This window comes from Galleria mellonella, unplaced genomic scaffold, assembly GCF_026898425.1.
Source record: "Galleria mellonella isolate WM207_F2 unplaced genomic scaffold, CSIRO_AGI_GalMel_v1 utg424, whole genome shotgun sequence".
NCBI classification, from domain to species: domain Eukaryota; kingdom Metazoa; phylum Arthropoda; class Insecta; order Lepidoptera; family Pyralidae; genus Galleria; species Galleria mellonella.
In genome coordinates, this window is record NW_026442097.1 from 1463902 (window position 1) to 1484361 (window position 20460).

Here is a 20460-nt window from a genome sequence, read left to right on the forward strand (position 1 = left end):
TGATTAGTCCCTCAGGATCCTGCATTAAGGAAACCCACTTTTAAGTATTTACTACCTTTATCCATCGCGCAAATGATAAGTGTTTGTACCATTATTCTCATAATTCATCATGTAACTGTAACGATATGGTGAATAAGAAATAGAATAAATAGGTGGTGTTTTAAATATCTGAATATATAAATTAGTAAAATAATGGTAGGCGTTTAATCTTGTAACACACAAAGAATATACATATAGATCTAAAATAATATTTACGTAATGAATACCAGCACATATGTGTAAGATAATTGACCAACTAAAAATGCGGCAAGTATATAGATAAACGAAGCGATGATAATAGTATTGAGTTATTATTAATATAATTACATAATAAATTACATAAAAAACAAAAATGTGTATAAATAAGTTTTGAGAAAATTGCGACCACACACACCCACACACGCACAAACTCATGCAATGCGACATGTTACAAACAGCAAGACGTACATAGAAAACAGAACTAAAGCGTAAAATTAATATAATATACAACAATATGAATAACACATTTGGTACAAATATTTCACGATTTGCTATAAATATACTTTTGAACTTCACGATTTTACCCTCAAAATATTTAAAATAAAAAATAGTAAAATTATGTATGTGAATTTGGAATAAAAATTGCGTCGAGATCCGATTCACGGTGCAAGGAATGAAAGGGACTCCCAATATCCTTTCTAGCGTAAATACGTCCTCGGCGTGTCCACACAAATCTCCATCCGAAACGACGACCCATTTCCCGCGCTTTTTGAAATAGTGCTCGGTTGTACTTAGTGAGGCGCTCATTCACATAAAATGGACGCGATGTACCTGATACTCCAATGTCCGCTGTATTTGCACCTCTCCTTACGCGAGCATTGCGCAGAACTTCATCTCGCAAATCACGTCGAGCAAGCCTCACAGCGATGGGGCGCGGACGGGTGGGCACAGCACCCTCTGGATTCGCCGCGATTATACGACGCGCACCCACTCGCTCGGCACTCACTATGTCGCACGGCGCAAGGTTGATACCCAGTTTGGTTACAACTTGGGTGACAATGTGAATGGGGTTCTCACCTTTATCCTCCGGTATATTAATTATTTCGAGGTCATTTATAAGCGACTCCTGGTCCCTATCATTTAAGTCCTGCCTAAGTTGAGCTATCACGTCATTAAGATGAAGCATGTCGGAAGAGGAAGATGACGGCGGCACATTAATGCGTTTCTCCAACTCCAGTAGTTTAACATCCATAGCATTCATGCGTTCATTACATGCCTTTATCGTCGCGCGTAAATCAATCAATTCGGTACGGAACTCCTGGAATTCGATTCGAATGGCACGAAGCTCCGCCAAAATAGCCCTATTCAGGTCCTGTTTCGACTTACCGACGGAATCATCCAGAATGCTGGTATCCATGGCTATGCTTTCCGTAGGGACAACTTGTGACACAAAGTGAGCTGGACCCCTGACCGGCGTATCAGGTTTATTATTCCGGATAACATTTTTATTACACTCAGGACACCGCCAAGAGGGAGCCACAACACCCGACGTGGGTAAGGCCACACAGGATCGGTGATAGACAATATTGCAGTTATTACACTTCGCTGACTCAGAAGCATTCAGAAACCTGCCACATCCCCCACACTTAGCCATATTATTCAATTGAACTGGTTTTGCACTAAGCCTTCCAAATGGCAGTAGATTATAATATCAAGACCGTAGTATGATAAGTGCACTTGAAAATATTACTGACTTGAGGGTAGTCAACAAGATTAACTAGATTGTAATTTTAATTTAAATAGAATTTACTCCCTTTAGACACTGCATCCAGACTGAACAACAATGCATGCACTATACCACAACTGTATCTATACTGAAATACACTTTTTGAGATAAATTGATTTGTTTTTCTAAGTATAAGCACAAAATAACAACACAACTACCATTCATGACTATTGCTAGCCTGCCAATGTGATTAAGATCTCACCACTAATAATTATACTAAATGTTGGCAAATGTATCAGTTTTTAAATATCATTAAGTATGTACATGTATGGAGGGGGGGGGGGGGGGGGGTTGGGAAAGTATTGTTAGTAATGCGTACTATTAGTCCCATTGCTAGCAATATATCCTGTCAGATGGACCATCACGCGGCCCTCCTAGAAATCATCGTGCTCATTTCCAGGTGTATTCATCACGATGGGCTAACTGACCTGCTTTTTCATCCTCACCTATCACATCTCACTGGTGCCCCGCCAGCATATACCGACAGCGCAGGCGGGGTCACCATTCCATTATCACACATTAAAAAAAAACTTATTGTACGGCCTATGTTCAGCAGTGGACAGTTAACGGCTGATATGATGATGATGGTGATGATGATGATGAAGTGTACGATGGGCATCACAGTATATCCTGCGATGCCCATGGTACTGTTCTTATGTTTATAGACAACAGTTATCATTTTCCATTAGGCGAGCCATAAGCTTGTTCACCATTACAAATTTAATAAAAAAATATCTAAGCATATAATGTAAAATCAATCAGTCCTCCATCCTCTGGCCGGCTAGACAATGCAATATGCACTATAATCATGTGCAGTAAGGTAGAATTTTAATTAAACTAGTCTAAAGAGTACGGGCGCGTGTGCGATGCCCCGTTGACCTAGCTCTGTGTGTTCTACCCATAGGTATTTCTAAATAGAGATTAAAGATAATGTTAAAGAGTTTTGTATGGAGAACAGATGTCGCCACTGGCCTGTCACGTGACAGGTGTCAGTTTGACATATTCCTTCAAACTATTGACATTTGACAGTACACATAGAAAATGTTTGATATGTCAATTATTTGTCAATGACAAATTTTACATTACTAGATTATATATTCGACACAGTTTATGTAGAAAGTGTGCAAGCGGGTTGTATTTTAATTTGGTAGGATTATACGGCCGTATAACATTTTCTATACACTAGCCTGCTATGAATTGACAAAAATAACAACTGATGGTGTGTCTTTCGTCCTCTTTTTACTAATTATATTTGCATAAGAAGAAAGGAGGCAACCATATGATTTACAGTTTTTATTTTATCATTCGTTCTAGGTAATTCCTTGTTCGTAGACAAAAGTAGGTACAGTACGATATTCTCTGCTGCTTAGTGAAATTTGGTGACGATGGGTACCGGAGTGATACCCATATTACCCATTTCTAAACATTCCAATGGGGGGGAGGGGAAAGGGATTGTTAGTAATGGAGACTAAGTATCCCATTGCTAGCAATATACCCAACCAGGTCGACTTCCTCGCGGTTCCCCTTGGAAACTATCATGATTAATTCCTGATGAATTCATCATGATGGGCTAACTGGCCTGTTTTCATCCTCATCGATCACAATTCACTGGTGCCCCGCCAGTGTATCCCGTTAGCGCAGGCGAGGTTACCATTCCATTTTCATCCAATAAAAAAAAACCATTCCATCTAAAAAAAGTCCCAATTACCCTTAACTCAGCGATCAGACATACACTGGCACGACACACACTTCCTTCGGCGCGTAGGCTTTGCAGGGATCCAACTCGTATGTGTGAACCGTGGGTTTTGACCTTTGCGCGAGCCGTGGGAAGCGACCTTTGGGAAAATGCGTACTGTACATTCCAGGAGCCAAGTATTATTGTTCCAGCTTTAATATAATTCATTTAAGACGAAATTTACTAAAATTTATTGAAAATTAAAAAAAAAAAACCCTACACAAACAAATCTATTAAACAGCTGGTGACCTTGAAAGGCCTGAGCAGATCTTCGTAAATCGTAGCCAAGAACCATCTCGATCGCGTCAGTATTGAAACAAAAAAAAAACGCATCATAATCGGCCCATTCGGTTAGAAGCTACAATGACAGTTGAAAATCCGCCGCTATATCCCACTAATAATTGGAGGGGGGGGGGGGCGCAATTGTAAGTAATGAGTACTAACAAGCCTTCCTAACAATATAGCTTCTCAAGTCGACACCACCGTGGTGTCACTTGGAAACTATAGTGCTTAACTCCAGGACAATTCATCAAGATGGGCTCCTTGACCTGTCCTTTCATCCTCACCTGTCATCCCTCACGGGGCACCAGTGATGTCAGGGTATACCGATTATTACCGATAGTGCAGGCGGAGTTACTATTTTATTCCTATCAGCCGTTATCTGTTATCTCCTAAATATACCCCCCCCCCCCCCCCCCAATAAAGGGGGGTTTTGCTAGTAGTTGCCATTGAGAGGCGGGATCATGCATTAAAAAAAAAGGGATTAATACTCAAGTACATAATTTCAAAATATACAAACGAACACCTATTTTTTTTTCTGATGGGTGAAAATGGTATGGTGGCCCCGCCTGCGCTAACGGGATACGCTGGCGGGGCACCAGTGAAGGGTGATAGATGAGAATGAAAACAGGCCAGTTAGCACATCATGATGAATTCATCAGGAATTAACCATGATAGTTTCCAGGGGGAACCGCGTGGAGGTCGACCTGGTTGGGTATATTGCTAGGAATGGGATTCTCAATCTCCATCACTAACAATCCCTTTCCCCCCCAAATATCTATATTGTATTAATATTTGTGTAAACATTATGTACGTATTCATAGACACCTTGGCCGTAAATAGTTTTATAAAAAAAACAAACATTTCAATTATAGTTCATATTTCAAGACGGCTGTGACGTCACGGCCGGAAACATCGTTTGTGGAGAGCAAGGCCGCCGGTCATGAATGGAACCACGTGGCACTGGGTTTAGTACCGTTTGGTACAATGTCGTAGGTGCATTTTATGAAACAGCCGTCGCGGTGATAGGCCAGTTGGACGTTTGATTGGCGCTGCAATGCTACCAAGATTGAAGTATAGCCTTTAGGCTTTGAAAATATCAGAGGTTAATATCTGATTTTTTTGAATTTATGTTTTAAAATATATAATCGTTGAAAATTGATTGTAGTCCTCAAAACATAACCTACTTTAATTCTGGAAAAAATCAGTTATTCTGATTTCAAAACTAAACTACTTAATCGACTTTCGTAAAATTTTTATGTAACCAATTTATAAACATATTCTTTCAGATACAATTTTCCAAATCGGTTTATAACTGACGGAGTTATGAGGTAACTCAGATATCACAGATGTTCATGATGCTTTTTATATCTATAAGCGATGGTTACCATTAACCATCGGGTGGGTCGTCAGATTGTTTGCCATTCTGTGTTGGATAAAAATTTGCTTTAACTTACCTCTGACGTCGCATAATTCACATACATACATACAGTAGACACAACAAATGGCAAAAACATCCGGTTTTATATACTAATGTTTACTGATATTATAAATATGAAAGTGAGTTCGTTTGTTTGTTACCTTATAGCGCCTTAATGGCTTAGCTAATGACTATGAAATTTGGTATACACGTACCATATGGGATGGAGAAGGATATAGATTACTTTTTATCTAGGTCGGTAAACATAACACATTGTGATGGGGGTATCACGCAAAATCGCGGGTAGAAACTAATTAAATTACCCTAGCAACCGCCTTTTGTACCTTTATATATACATTTTGATGTATACTTTATGATTCTCTATTTAATTTGAATTTTCTAATTGTCATTGTAATTTTTATATATTTGGTGCAATGAAAAGTTAAATAAAAAAATATATTTAAAAATCGTGTATCAATGAACAGGTGACGAAACAGAAACGAACCGTCCAGACGTCACAAGTAAAAATACTCTGGATTGCATATCGAACTATGAACAGACGGCGGAATGGACATATTTATGGCTTAATCGCGTTCATTTGGAACACCACTGTTACTAACTCTGAAGAATATTAGAAGAAAATTTTCCACCTCTTTTATGCAACATAGAACGACAAACAAGCTGACGGCCCATCGGATGGAAGATTGTTAGTAATGTGGACTCTACCAGTAATATACCCTGCCTGGTCCACCTCCACGTTGTCCCCCCTGGAAACCATCGTGCTGAATTCCAGATGTATCCATCACGATGAGCTAACTTCGACCTGCCTTTTCAATCTCATTTATCATCCCTCACTGGTGCCCCGCCAGCGTATACCGATAGCGCAAACAGGATCACCATTCCATTATCATCCATTAAAAAAAAACCGCTTCACGTCAGAAACACGAGTGAAACAAAGATATCCAGACTTTTGTACAAAGTATTCTTCTGGTAAACAAGCAATGCTGGTGTCGTCATTCCCCCTCGCGGGATCATCACTCATCGCATCAATCCGTAACGGTTTTTCAGGAAAGTTTTATGGGCTGATTGTTAACCTGTCTTGGCAGGAGCTACGCTCTATGTTTGTAAAAATAGAATAACGTCATGGTGTGAGACTTTACTGGAAGAATGGTGGACGTCGCATTGTTGTTGAAATAACATGTTTATATTATATGATGCGCCACTTTCTACCGTTTCGCCATCGAGAAGTTCACCCTCATACCCTACAGCCTAAATGGTCACGTACAACGCGGTTTCTGAGATGTTTTCTCCCACGAACACTCAGGTTGTGGAATGAGCTCCCCGCTGAGGTTTTCCCAAGAGACTACAGCATGGGGTTCTTCAAAAGGGGGGTAAAGAGGTTTTTTCTTTTATACAACTTAGAATGGCAAACAAGCTGACGGCCCACCTGATGGAAAACGGTAACCGTCGCCTATATACATGAGCAGTACCATGGACATAACAGAGTATACTGTTTCGCCCATGATACCTCCTATGCTTTGCTATTCCTGAGGACTCAGGTGTTATTCTTCTGTACCCTATAGATTCACTACCATATCCCACCCTTCAAACCGAAACACAGCCATGCAAACACAACTGCTTCACGGTTGAAACACGAATGGGACAGAGGTACCCAAGCAATCGACTTTTGTATAAAGTATAATTGTTTCAGTATGTTACTATAATTATGTCACATATTTTTCACCATCTCTACCCTTCATACGGTTTCCGTTTTCACCTAATGTGTAGCTGGTAGAGAATGCCACATGGCATTAAGCTCGTCATTTGTACAAAGTTTTATTGTGCAATAAATAATAAATAGTTAATCCTCTCCATCCAAAGGTTGGCTGGAAGAGATCGCTCTTAGCGATAAGGTCGCCCATTGTTTTCTCACTGTGATTATTTCTTGTAATTGTTTATATTTATAATAAGTTTACTATTGTAATCTTTTGGAGGAAACAATAAAGAGTATCTGTCTATCTATCTAAAAAAAATAAATTTTTTTTGGACTTTTAGAAATTTGGGTGGGTGTTGATCTTGGAATCCCCGGAGCGTCCCGTCATAGTTGCTATTATGGGCTTAATGTTTTTTAAATGTCAAGGCGACTACTATTTATACTTCGGCTTCGTTTGTCCCGTATATTTATTTATTTATAGCATCACCCACATAAGATACAGCTAAACATTTCAATACAATACACTGGCAGATTAGATCTAACTGTTCTTATATTGGGGGGAAAGGGATTGTTAGTAATGGAGACTGAGAATCCCATTGCTAGCAATATACCCAACCAGGTCGACCTCCTCGCGGTTCCCCCTGGAAACTATCATCGTTAATTCCTGATGAATTCATCATGATGGGCTAACTGGCCTGTTTTCATTCTCATCTATCACCCTTCACTGGTGCTTCGCCAGCGTATCCCGTTAGCGCAGGTAGAGTTACCATACCATTTTCACCCATCAAACAAAAAAAAAACTGTTCTTACATTGGGGGGAAAGGGATTGTTAGTAATGGAGACTGAGAATCCCATTGCTAGCAATATACCCAACCAGCTCGATCTCCCTGGAAACCATCGTGGTTAATTCTTGTTGAATTCGTCACGGGTGGCTAACTGAATTGCTTCATCCTGCCCCGCCAGTGGCGGGTAGCGCAGGCGGGGTTACCATTCCTTTATTACCCATAAAAAAACATTAAGTTAATACTAGTTAATTTTAAACTTTTGCGTTGTTTCTCTCTCTTCAGTCGTACACTCTTGGCATAGCGGTCGTGGTTTCACAATGACGGTGGATCGTCGGTGAGGCTCTCCTTCGCGATTGAGGTCCTCGCAATATGTCTCCATCTACTTCTGCTCACAGCCGAGCGTGAGCATTCCACAATAGACTGCTGTGTGGCCGTTTTGATGAGGTCAGTCCATCGCGTTGGCGATCTACCCCGAGAACGTTGCGTTGTTTACACATATTTTAATACACAATCGGGACTTAACGCGATGCAATAAATAAAAATGTTTGCAGGTGAACAGTATCTACATACTTGCTTTTTTATTGGCGACGTTTCGACGTGGATTGCACGGCGTCGTGGTCACGACCGAACAAATAATAATATACCTAAATATAATATAATAGAGTACCATTATACTTAATATATACTTAAATTAAATACACAATCGAGACCTAATGCGATAATTTTTTTTTTATACTATTTAGAATGGCAAACAAGCTGACGGCCCACCTGACGGAAAGTGGTAACCGTCGCCTATAGACATGAGCAGTACCATGGACATAACAGAGTATACTGTTTCGCCTATGATACCCGCCATGTGTTGCCATTCCTGAGGACTCAGGTGTTATTCCTCTGTACCCAGTAAATTCACGCCATATCCCACCCTTCAAACGACAGCAATGCAAACACAACTGCTTTACGGTTGAAACACGAATGGGACAGAGGTGCCCAAGAAAACTACTTTTGTACAAAGTCTCCCTTTGGTGACTTTGTACGAAAGTCCTAGATAGTGTAAAAGACGTAACACCATAATTATGGCATTATATATATACCCTATGGTGTTATGCCTCACAGTCACATGTGTGAATTATTTGCTTGTTTATATTTCCATTAGGTTCTATTGTTGAAACAGGGCGGCTACCATGAAATGAAATTTCGAATTTTCGGCTTCAATTGCGCTCGTTCAAGTTTGATTCATATCGCAATCGACTCAGTAAATGGAGCTTAACATATCGTTCGTCATAAATTCTACTATAAAGTCCAATGGAACGACAGAGGTACAATTTTGGAACATTTCATGGTAGACCCTCAGGCCTATAGTTGCGTTACGTCACTACTGTCGTTACATGGTCAGTGTTTCCCATAGTTAGATATAGTGATAGGAAATATTAAAGGCACCGCCATCGATCACAACTTTTATTTCAACCAACTTTAAAAAAGAGGGCTGTCAATTCGGTTATATATTTTGTTTATGTTTGTCACCTTATAACTCCGTCAGTTATGTACCGTTTTGGAAAATTAATTTTTTATCTGAAAGTATAAACTTACTAATTGGTCCTATAGATGGTCTAAGTCTAAGGTCCTAATATGCTTGGAAATGTGAGCATTATTTTGACAATTTTCTTCGAGATAAATCAAAATTGCCGTACTGGCCAGATACATGCGGGCAGCGGCCGGCAAAAGTTGTATGAAAATACATATCTGTCGTGTTTTGCGGCCAGATATTATTACTATGTACACTCATATCTGTCCTGTAATTCAAAAATGGAATTACCTTTTACTTCGAAACATGGCTACCAAGGAGGTAACTAATAAAAGGATTTATTTAAATCTCGAACTGGCTTGTAAATAGAAAGCTATTTATTGAAAAAACAAAAAAAAAAAACAAAGGAACATTATAGCGCGTGAAAAATTATTATTGTTCGTTATTCGTCATTGAAAAACAAAAAAAAAGAACATTAAAGGAGTGAAAAATTATTATTGTTCGTTATTCGCTCGATTTTATTGACACTTTTCGAACTCTGAAGGCTTAAAAAGTAAAATTGTGTTTTTGATTTCCGCGCATTGTTTGAGAAAAGTACTATACAAGCCTTGGCCACAACTAGGCATTGACGGACTCACGTAACATATGTGTGCCTCGGCTACGCCTCGGCCCACATTTGCACGTTCGTCCATCAATGCCTCAGTTGCTGGCCGCTGCAGTAATGTACTATTATCAGAATCAGTTCAGTAGTTTAGTTTTTATTCACAAGGTTTAGGTATTGTCACAATTGAAGTCCATTTTTTGTGGAACAAATGCAATAATTATTAATGTACAAAACGGAATGGTATCTGTTGTAAGATCACATCACTAGTGTACATGGGACATCACTACAGGTGGACACTGATTGGTTGTTTTAATAGTAAGGTAGTAATGGCTGTCTGAGTAATGAATAAAGGATCTGCAATAATTAAATAAACCGTCTATTATTAAAAGACTATAAATATCTCCTGCACTATTGGTATACGCCGGTGGGGCACCAGTGAGAGGTGAGATACATACATACATACATATCTGTCACGTCTGTCTCCCATTAGGGTAGGCAGAGACAATGGAACGCCAAATGCTTCGATTCAAACAAACCTCTTTCGCTTCTTCCACATTCATCAATCTTGTCATACAAGCTCGCCGGTTACGGGTACTTTTAATTTGGCCCAGAGGTGAGATAATGAATGGCAAACAAGCTGACGGCCCACCTGATGGAAAGTAGTAACCGTCGCCTGTGGGGGGAAAGGGATTGTTAGTAATGGAGACTGAGAATCCTATTGCTAGCAATATACCCAACCAGGTCAACCTCCTCGCGGTTCTCTCTGGAAACTATCATGGTTAATTCCTGATGAATTCATCATGATGGGCTAACTAGCTTGTTTTCATTCTCATCTATCACCCTTCACTGGTGCTCCGCCAGCGTATACCGTTGGCGCGGGCTGAGTTACCATGCCATTATCATCCATCAAAAAAAAAAAAACCGTCGCCTGTAGACATGAACAGTACCATGGACATAACAGAGTATACTGTTTCGCCCATGATACCATGACTGCAGGTCAATTGGCCCATAATGACGATAATAAACCACGATGGTTTTAATGGTTTTGGTTTTTCTTTTGATGGTTTCGCCGTTCCATTTTCACCCATCAAAAAAAACCTACATCCGTTCTCATCTCACAATTTACGCAAATTTATCCATGTCGATAATCGATACATTGGTAGCATCCCTATTACTATAGAGGTCGGAAATACCGCGTAAAAAGTATCTATCGATAGACGTCAGCCAGTGGGTGGAGCGAGGAAAAAAAAAAAAGAAAATATGCAAACAAAACTTTTTCCACGTGAGACATCGATATAAAAAATATCCAAGATTCACATTCTCATACACCATCAGCGGAATCGAAAATCTGACGTAAAAATGCAAAAGATGGCGGGTTTCAGTTTGTCATGAAATAAAATGAAATGAATTTATTTTGCTAGAATGTAGGTAGTTTTCGATGGAAGAGGTTTACATTTCCCATATTCATTCTGCCTCTATGTCGGCGTGCAAATTATTAACAATGTTAGAACTTTATCTATTCTATTATATATATATATATATATATATATATATATATATATATATATATATATATATGTATGTATATATATATATATATATAATAATATTGTTTGGTATGTATTATAACATTTGTAAATTTAGGCGCCAAAATTTGTAGACAAAAAAAAAAGAAAAATAAAAATAAAATTAATTGCTTTTACCATAAATTTGCAATTAGTATAATTATTTATCCCCACATATTTTCTCGCAATAATCTTTATTTTATATTTTTTTTTATACTTTATTGTACACACTAATTATAAAAAAAAAAAATATGACAGAGGTAATCAAATGTACAAAGGCGAGCTTAACTCTAATAGAGTTCTCTTCCAACAACACGCGAAGTGGAAAGGAGCATTAACGTCAGCGGGTAGAGCGGTGTACAGTATTGTGACAATTTTCAAAAAAAATTAACTAAACAAACTTAAGATTAGACATAATTACATTACATTAATTTTATTTCTTAACAACGTAGACTTTCTTTTATTTAATCTAAGCATGTACTGCACATCTGTCTAACGAAAGTAGAACTTTTTTGTGATAAACCTCTCGACTGTGTATCTAGAGTTATTTGTACATCAATGTTCTCAGGGTATAACCGAGCGGTATGATCACATACAAAAGCTGGAAGCGAGCCATACAAACGGCGTCATCACAGTCATTCATTGTGTGTATTGAACAGACCTCCTTTGTAGGCTGCAGGTGGACTCAACACACGTGACGGATGGATTTAGACATAAAGAACAGAGCAAGAGTAACACAGCTCAGAATTTCGTATCGAATTTAAAAACACATTTTTACATTTTAAAAAGTGGCCATTAAGGCTGCACACGCGACGGAAGCTTAAAAATGGAGTAACTTCTCCCGTTTTCCCAACATTTCCCTTCACCGCTCTGCTCCTATTGATCGTAGCGTGATGAAAAGTATACTATAGTATACTATAACCTGCCCAAGAGTATGAAGAATAATTGCACCAAGTTTCGTTAAAATCCGTCGAGTAGTTTTTGCTTCTATAACGAACATACAGACAGAAAGACAAAAATTTTACTGATTGCATTTTTGGCATCAGTATCGATCACTAATCACCCGCTGATAGTTATTTTGGAAATATATTTCATGTACACAATGGACCTCTCTACAGATTTATTATAAGTATAGATTACAGATAACTAAGATGCATTTTTGTTAGTAACAAAAAAAAAAAAACAAAACAAATCATTTTATGACCCCCTATAATAATTTTGACCCACAATGAGAGGACCAGGCTATCGTATTTATTACACAATGCCCACAGAATACTGTCACTGCTGCCACGCAGTCTGTGTAACAGGGTTGCGATCCGTTTTTTTTTACAACACAGGGGGCAAACGAGCATGCGGCTCACCTGATGGTAAGTGACTACCGCCGCCCATGATCACCCACAACACCAGCGGCATTGCAGGTGTACTGCCGACCTTTTTAAAAGGAACATGCTCTTTTCTTGAAGGTTACGATGTCGTGTCGGTTCGGAAATATTTATAGATAAGAAAAAACTATTATAGGAAGGGGGGGGGGGGGTTTATGAATGCAATAGAACCAAAAACAATTATTTTAAAAAATTTTGTCTGTACGTTCGTAACCGGTAATCTCAAAAGCTGATTAACCTATTTGAATATTATATGCGGTTTTCCCTAACGCGTTGCGGTTTGATGCATTCTCAATTAGGTTGCTTAGGTTATTACTTATACGTTTGTTACATTAGAACTCCGTCATTTATAAATAGATTTGGAATTATTTTTTTTTAAAATAACACATTTTTAATTCAGTTTCGTAGAAATTTTATCAAAATCGATTCAGTAATTTAATTTTTTTTTAAATTAAAATAATTTGTTTTTCTATGATTAAAGTCAGTCTTTATTTTGTGAAACAAAATCTACTTATTACAATGCAGCTGAATTGAAAAACTCCTTTCTTTAGTCGATTGAAATAAATACCATACCATAACATATAAGCTGTTAATCGTCCACTGCTGGACATAGGCCTCTCTCTATTGGAAGAATTTGCTAGTAGCTGCCACGATTAGCAGGAAGATTGGCAACCGTATTTGCTAAGCTTTGGTGATGTTTTAAGAGGGACACTGCTACCCATCTTTCGACAATAACGTTCCTTTAGTCGCCTCTTACGACACGCATGGGAAATGAAGGATTGGCCTGTTTTTTTTTTTAATGGATGATAATGGAGTGGTAACCCTGCGCTATTGGTATACACTGGCGGGGCACCAGTGAAGGATGATAGGTGAGGATGAAGCAGGTCAGTTAGCTAATCGTGACGAATTCAACAAGAATTGTTCACGATGGTTTCCAGGGGGAACCACGTGGAGTAGTCCACCTAATAAGCTAACATCCATTGCTAACAACCGTTTTCCCCGGTGTGGCCTATTCTATACTTTTTTTTTATACTACTTAGAATGGCATACAAGCTGACGGCCCAGTTGATAGAAAGTGGTAACCGTCGCCGGGACAATACGGCAAAGTGAATATTTTGTTCTTAAATTCAGTTCTCTCGGAGATCTGAATAAAAAGATGTTTTAAACACTATATCTAGAATAGATTTAACGCGAGCCGCGCGCCTGTTTTGCCTGTTTGTCTGATTTATGTGCTACATCCCGTAAACATTTAAACGTTTACCGTTTACTTTTAGATTTATTAGCATTCTAGTTGATACTGGCGCGTGAGTTTAATGCGATACACGAGTCAAATTTAACCTTTCAAATTTTTCCTTCAAGATTCTTTTTTATGCAACTTAGAAGCTGACGGCCCACCTGATGGAAAGTGGTAACCGTCGCCTATAGACCCTGGTCCAGGTGGTCCCTGTATAGAATAGGCCATCCCATCCTTTCCTGTAGATGTCGTAAGAGGCGACTAAGGGACAGCTAGCTGAGAAATGGACAGCAGCGTTCTTCTTAAAACATCTCTAACCTTCAAGAAAAGACAGCAGCGTTCTTCTTAAAACATCTCTAACCTTCAAGAAAAGAGTTGTCTTGTCGGTGGAGCTCTTGCCACTCACTACGATTTTCAGCGAGTCTCTTCACCTCTTGATACGACACGACACCAACTTCTTCCTTGATCTGCCTGATGTAACTATGTCTCGGTCTCGCTCTCCCCCTTCTTCCTTCTATCTTACCTTCTATTATAATGTTCATAAGTTCGTCGTGTCGTATCAAGTGTCCCGACATTTTTCCCCGTCTGTCCTCAATAGTTCTAATAATTTGTCCTTAACCCTAAGCAGGACCTCCTCATTGCTAATTCGATCCCTCCAGTTAATTTTCTCCATCCTTCTCCAGCACCACATTTGATATATATTGTAACCCTTATAGGAAAGGGAAGAATTCATGCGCCACTTTAACTTAAATAAATTGAATGTTGGCCTTATTCAATCTATGTTAGCTGAACTTAAACCAGAAATTTTTGAACATCTGTGTAAATTATTGATGCCCATTAATTCTTCTCTTTCCGCGTCTAGGGAAGGTAGATAAAGTTTTGTTGGAGAAATCAGTTCAGGGTACAATAGGACTGATATACCTGAAGAAGGTAAAAGCTCTTAAAATATTTAAAAAAAAAAAAGTTTGCTGGCTTATTAAAAGTGCTTGATGTCTTGGTATTCTCTACTCTGTGTCACCTGCCCTGCCACTGTGAGTCATCGCCGTGAACCGCGCGACCTTTCACCTTATCACAGTAATTTATCACGATTATTGTGTTCTAATCTTGAATGCTATGGAATTCCATGGAATCCATAATAAATGACGCAGTAATGGCGACAATTTTGTGTACTCCATTTTTAGGGCACTATACCAAAAAAGCTACAAAGGGAAGTTATGACGCGACTTTGTCTGTCCGTCCGTCAGCGTTAAACCTAAGCAACTATTATCGATTTGAAATTTGGAAGTTTTACATATTTATTTATTTACTAGTAACGCAGCCCGGCTTCGCACGGGCAGATAGAATTTTCGACAATACTATATAGCCTATGTATAGATCATTTAAAGAGGAGTACATAATTCTTTCATACATATTTTTGGGTAACTTGAACTGTTTACGCAACGCACGTAACGGAGGCCCTCAAATATGAATAAAATCCCTCGTCTTTGAAATGAAATGAATGAAATGAAACGAAATGAAATGAAATGATATGAAATGAAATGAAATAAAATGAAATGAAATTTATTGCTGATGAATGTGGTAAGTTTAGGTAATATATATATTTTGTATAACCTTAACATTCAGCCAGCTTTTTTGCAACATTTTTCACTGATGCTACGCTCCTATTGGTCGCAGCGTGATGTTACATATTCTAAAACCTTCCACGATAAATGGACTATCCAACACAGAAAGAATTTTTCAATTCGGACCAGTAGTTACTGAGATTAGTGCGTACAAACAAACAAACTCTTCACCTTTATAATATTACTAGCGACCCGCCCCGGCTTCGCACGGGTACACATTACATCACATCACATTAGAAACCTCTAAATATATCAGTGTTTCTCTACAATATTATGCATGTATTATACATATAAACCTTCCTCTTGAATCACTCTATCTATTAAAAAAAACCGCTTCAAAATCCGTTGCGTAGTTTTAAAGATTTAAGCATACATAAAGACGGACAGACAGCGACAGTGACTTTGTTTTATACTATGTAGTGAAGTATAGATTGATTTACAGCATCACCCACATAAGATACAGCTAAACATTTCAATACAATACACTGGTAGATTAGATCTAACTGTTCTTACATTGGGGGGAAAGAAATTGTTAGTAATGGAGACTGAGAATCCCATTGCTAGCAATATACCCAACCAGGTCGACCTCGCGGTTCTCCCTGGAAACTATCATGGTTAATTCCTGATGAATTCATCACGATGGGCTAACTGGCCTGTTTTCATTCTCATCAATCACCCTTCACTGGTGCTCCGCCAGCGTATCCCGTTAGCGCAGGCGGGGTTACCATACCATTTTCAATAAATAAAAAAAAAGTCTGTTCTTACATTTATAGGCAACCACAGCATGTTTTGTGTTTAATAAACATTAAAATGGAATTAAATATATTAAATAATATTTATTGGCACATATTGTAATGGAAATAATAAAAAAAAATATTTCTAACTAGCGGCCCGTCCCGGCGTCGCACGGGTGGACATTTTGACATTTCCCTTCACTGCTCTGCTCCTATTGATCGTAGCGTGATGAAAAGTATACTATAACCTGCCCAGGAGTATGAAGAATAATTGTACCAAGCTTCGTTAAAATCCGTTGAGTAGTTTTTATTTCTATGTATAACGAACATACAGACAGATAGACAGACAAAAATTTCACTGATTGCATTTTTGGCATCAGTATCGATCACTAATCACCCGCTGATAGTTATTTTGGAAATATATTTCATGTACAGAATTGACCTCTCTACAGATTTATTATAAGTATAGATATCTTTACTAGTGAGTCCACGATGGTTTCCAGGGGGGACCACGGGGAGGTCGACCTGCTAGTATATTGTAGTCAATGAGAGTGGTAATCCGCATTACTAACGTGGTTTTGCCAGTAATTGCCACACTTGGCAGGTGGATTGGCAACCGCAGTTAGGCTTTGGAGATGTTTTAAGAGGGACGCTACTGCCCCTCACCTGCTCAGTCGCTTTCATAACACCCATTATACATATAAACCTTCCTCTTGAATCACTCTATCTATTAAAAAAAAAAAACCACATTAAAATCCGTGGTGTAGTTTTAAAGATCTAAGTATACATATGGACAGAAAGCCGGAAGCGACTTCGTTTTATACTATTTAGTGATTTAGACTGTAACTAATTCAATTTTTGTTAACTATATGTGGTAGCTTATAATTAGTTTATTGTTGTCATATATAGATAGATAGATAGATAATGTATTTACATTACTTACAGCACACAAATTACAATACAAACATACACATAATACACAGTAAAAGAGATAAAAGAATGAAAATAAAAAAGCACAAATAAAAAAAAAAAACAAAATATATAAACTAACAATCTCCTTTCTTTCCCTTCCTTCACGCCTGTGCCATAGTAACACAAAATGGTCACAACTCAGTTTATTGCTTCGCCATTATATTAATAATATAATTAATTACTAACTTATTACAGCTGTAAGATGCCCTCAAAAATAATAAATAAATAAACTTATATTATTAAGAATAATAACAGAAAGATATTTGAAAATGTTTAAAACAATTAACTAAAGCAAATAAATATTTATTTAAAAGCTCCAAGCATACACATATAAATGCTTACAAAGAAATTATACTTTTCATAACAATATTGTAAATGTTTCTTCAAGGTCAGCAACATGCATGTATGTATGACACCCTTAGTGTTACAAGCATCCATAGGCTACAGTGACCCTTTAACATCAGACGGGCTGTATGCTTATTTACCACCTTTGTGGTATAAAAAAATTATACTCAATACATACTGTAGCAACACAAAAAAAAACACAACTCAGTGTGTAGTCTTACCATACATACATACATATTTGTCACGCCTGTCTCCCATTAGGGTAGGCAGAAACAACGGAACGCCAAATGCTTCGATTCAAACAAACCTCTTTCGCTTCCTCCACATTCATCAATCTTTTCATACACGCTCACCAGTTACGGGTACTTTTAATTTGGCCCTTCTTCAGCACGTCGCCTATTTGGTTGACATACATCCGTCTAGGGCGGCCCCTACCGACATCTCCATTCATTCTTGCTCGATAAATCTCTTTTGTAATTCTTCTTTCATCCATCCTCTCCAAATGACCAAACCAATGCAACATTCCTTTTTATTAGTCTTACCCTATTGGACAAAACACTGGTTTTCAACTAGGACCTGTAGCAGACTATGCGACGCATTTTCTAAGCTTTAACAATAGCATTTTAGAATAGTGAAACTAGGAATATAATCGAAACAGATAGCAGAGAAATGTGGGTTTAAATCAGTTGAATTACTTTTTTTTAAATTAAATTAAATGGTAACTTATAGTTCATAAAATGGAACTACGAATCTGCCTTTGTTAGCGGTATTCACTGGTGGGGCACCAGTGGGAGATCTCACCTTCATTAACTAGTGGGGCACCAGTGGGAGATCTCACCTTCATTAACTAGTGGGGCACCAGTGGGAGATGATAAATGAGGATGAAAGCAGGTCAGTTGGCCAATTTTGATGAATTTACTATGATTTGACTGCAATTGTTACCAAGACGGTGAGTGAGGGAAAGTGTAGATATAATATGATACTAGTAATATGCCTACTGGCCCCAATTACTAATAATCCTTCCCCTCTCATACTTCTGGTGAATTTGTCACATCTAGGTAAATATATTCATGTGTTGTCCAACTTAGTTGACTTCATCCTCACCTATCATCCCTCACTGCTGCTACCCTAGTGAATACCAACAGCAAAGGTAAGATTACTATTTTGACATTTGTCAAAAATATATACCACCTAAAGAACTATCTATAAAAGTGAGAAACTTTAGTTAGAATTTGTTAAGTGACTAAATGACAGATAAATATCATTAAAAAAAAAATTTAAACCGAATTAGTATTGTTAATATAATATTACAACATCCCCATTAACATTTTAGACAGATATTGGAACCTAATTTTTATTATTACTACTGACATTGAAAACTTTTAAATTCCTTTAAAAAACACAAAAGAAAAATATTTTTTTCAATGTCATTTTTTTTTAAATTCCTTTGAAAAATAGTGATGCATAGGATATAAATTGTTGTTCTCTTTGTTAAATTAGTTTAAATCCATAAAATGTAGGGTACAGTGAACGTTAAAAATAAATAATATATAATTATTATTAATTACTAACTAAACACAGAGTAATACAACAAATAATTTTCCACATTTTGTCATGATAAAGTATGTAATTTTAATTAGAAGTAAGCAGCATAAGAACGCACCCATTTAGTTTTCTCTTTGTCTTATCTTAAATATCGAATCCTACATATGAGCAACTATATAATTTAAGATTTTGAAAATTAAACAATTAAAATACTTACGCAATTTGAATATGTTCTCTCGGAGGCAATTCATCAAAACACTAATACACGTTATAATTAGAACCAAATGCAGTCAAAAATAGAAAACGTTACACAAAACACTTGCGCGTTCACAGGAGCACAGTCACCTAACGTCAGGAATGTGGAGGAAACAAGAGAGTTTCCTCACGAGAAACATAAGGAGGAAAACTGAGAGAAATTTGAGAAAAAGATAATATTTTTTACGGCCACCATCTACCACGATCTTCGCGCGCCACCCGTTCAATACATCCTCTTGTATATTTTATTTGTCGTAATGGTCCGCGAGGAGGATGGACACATGCCCGAGAACACCACCTCCTGATATTTTGCACAAAATTCAGCTCGTTTTTACGATATCACAAAATAAAATGATGTGTGGTGTGAATGACATTTACTGTATTTTTGACATGCGCAGTCCGTAAAACTTTTCAGCGACATCTGTTATTTTGTATGCGCAAAATTTCATAAACTAGTTACACTTGAGTGATACATTTTTTCTACTCCTCGACAGAGGACTCGTGTAAATTTCATTCGTTACATAATAGATGGCGCTGTAACATTTGTTTTGATCCAAGTACAACAAATTATAAATTTTATAAATCACTATGTACAAGTATAACATATAAAATGTCTCAGATATAGCTTAGTACAGCAGTAAATATCAAGTCAATGCCAAGGTTTCACGCGATATATAAACCGGTTTCAGGTTTCTAATGAACTAACTTCAAGGAAGGTCTAAGGTCAAGATACAAAGAATATAATCCTTGACTTTTAACCGACATCAAAAATAATGTTCTAATTCAACTTTTTTATATGCTTAAAGTGACAAACAAGCATATGGCCCGTCTGATGATAGACTTTTATTCGCAACTTTTTTTTTTACAACACGGGGCAAACGAGCTTGCGGCTCACCTGATGGTAAGTGACTACCGCCGCCCATGATCACTTAGAATGGCAAAC

General features: G+C 37.7%; 2 protein-coding genes across 2 annotated transcripts in view; both read right to left on the minus strand.

Annotated features, from left to right (window-relative positions):
• The window catches only part of LOC113517863 (uncharacterized), a 94344-nt gene extending 74443 nt beyond the window's left edge, over positions 1-19901 (minus strand). Inside the window, exon 1 of the mRNA XM_052898355.1 lies at positions 19480-19901. The gene's annotated coding sequence lies outside the window, so the exon portion shown is untranslated. The remainder of the gene's footprint in view (positions 1-19479) is intronic.
• LOC128201412 (uncharacterized) lies at positions 12-1672 on the minus strand. Its single transcript, XM_052898234.1, has 2 exons — positions 730-1672; positions 12-19 (listed from the first exon to the last, which is right to left on the minus strand). The coding sequence occupies exons 1-2, from the start codon at positions 1670-1672 to the stop codon at positions 12-14; spliced, it is 951 nt and encodes a 316-aa protein (XP_052754194.1).
• Positions 19902-20460: the final 559 nt, after the last annotated feature.

Bases quoted from the DNA above. Each gene is read 5' to 3' on its own strand.
- LOC128201412 (XM_052898234.1), bottom strand. From the start codon at position 1,672: ATGGCTAAGTGTGGGGGATGTGGCAGGTTTCTGAATGCTTCTGAGTCA.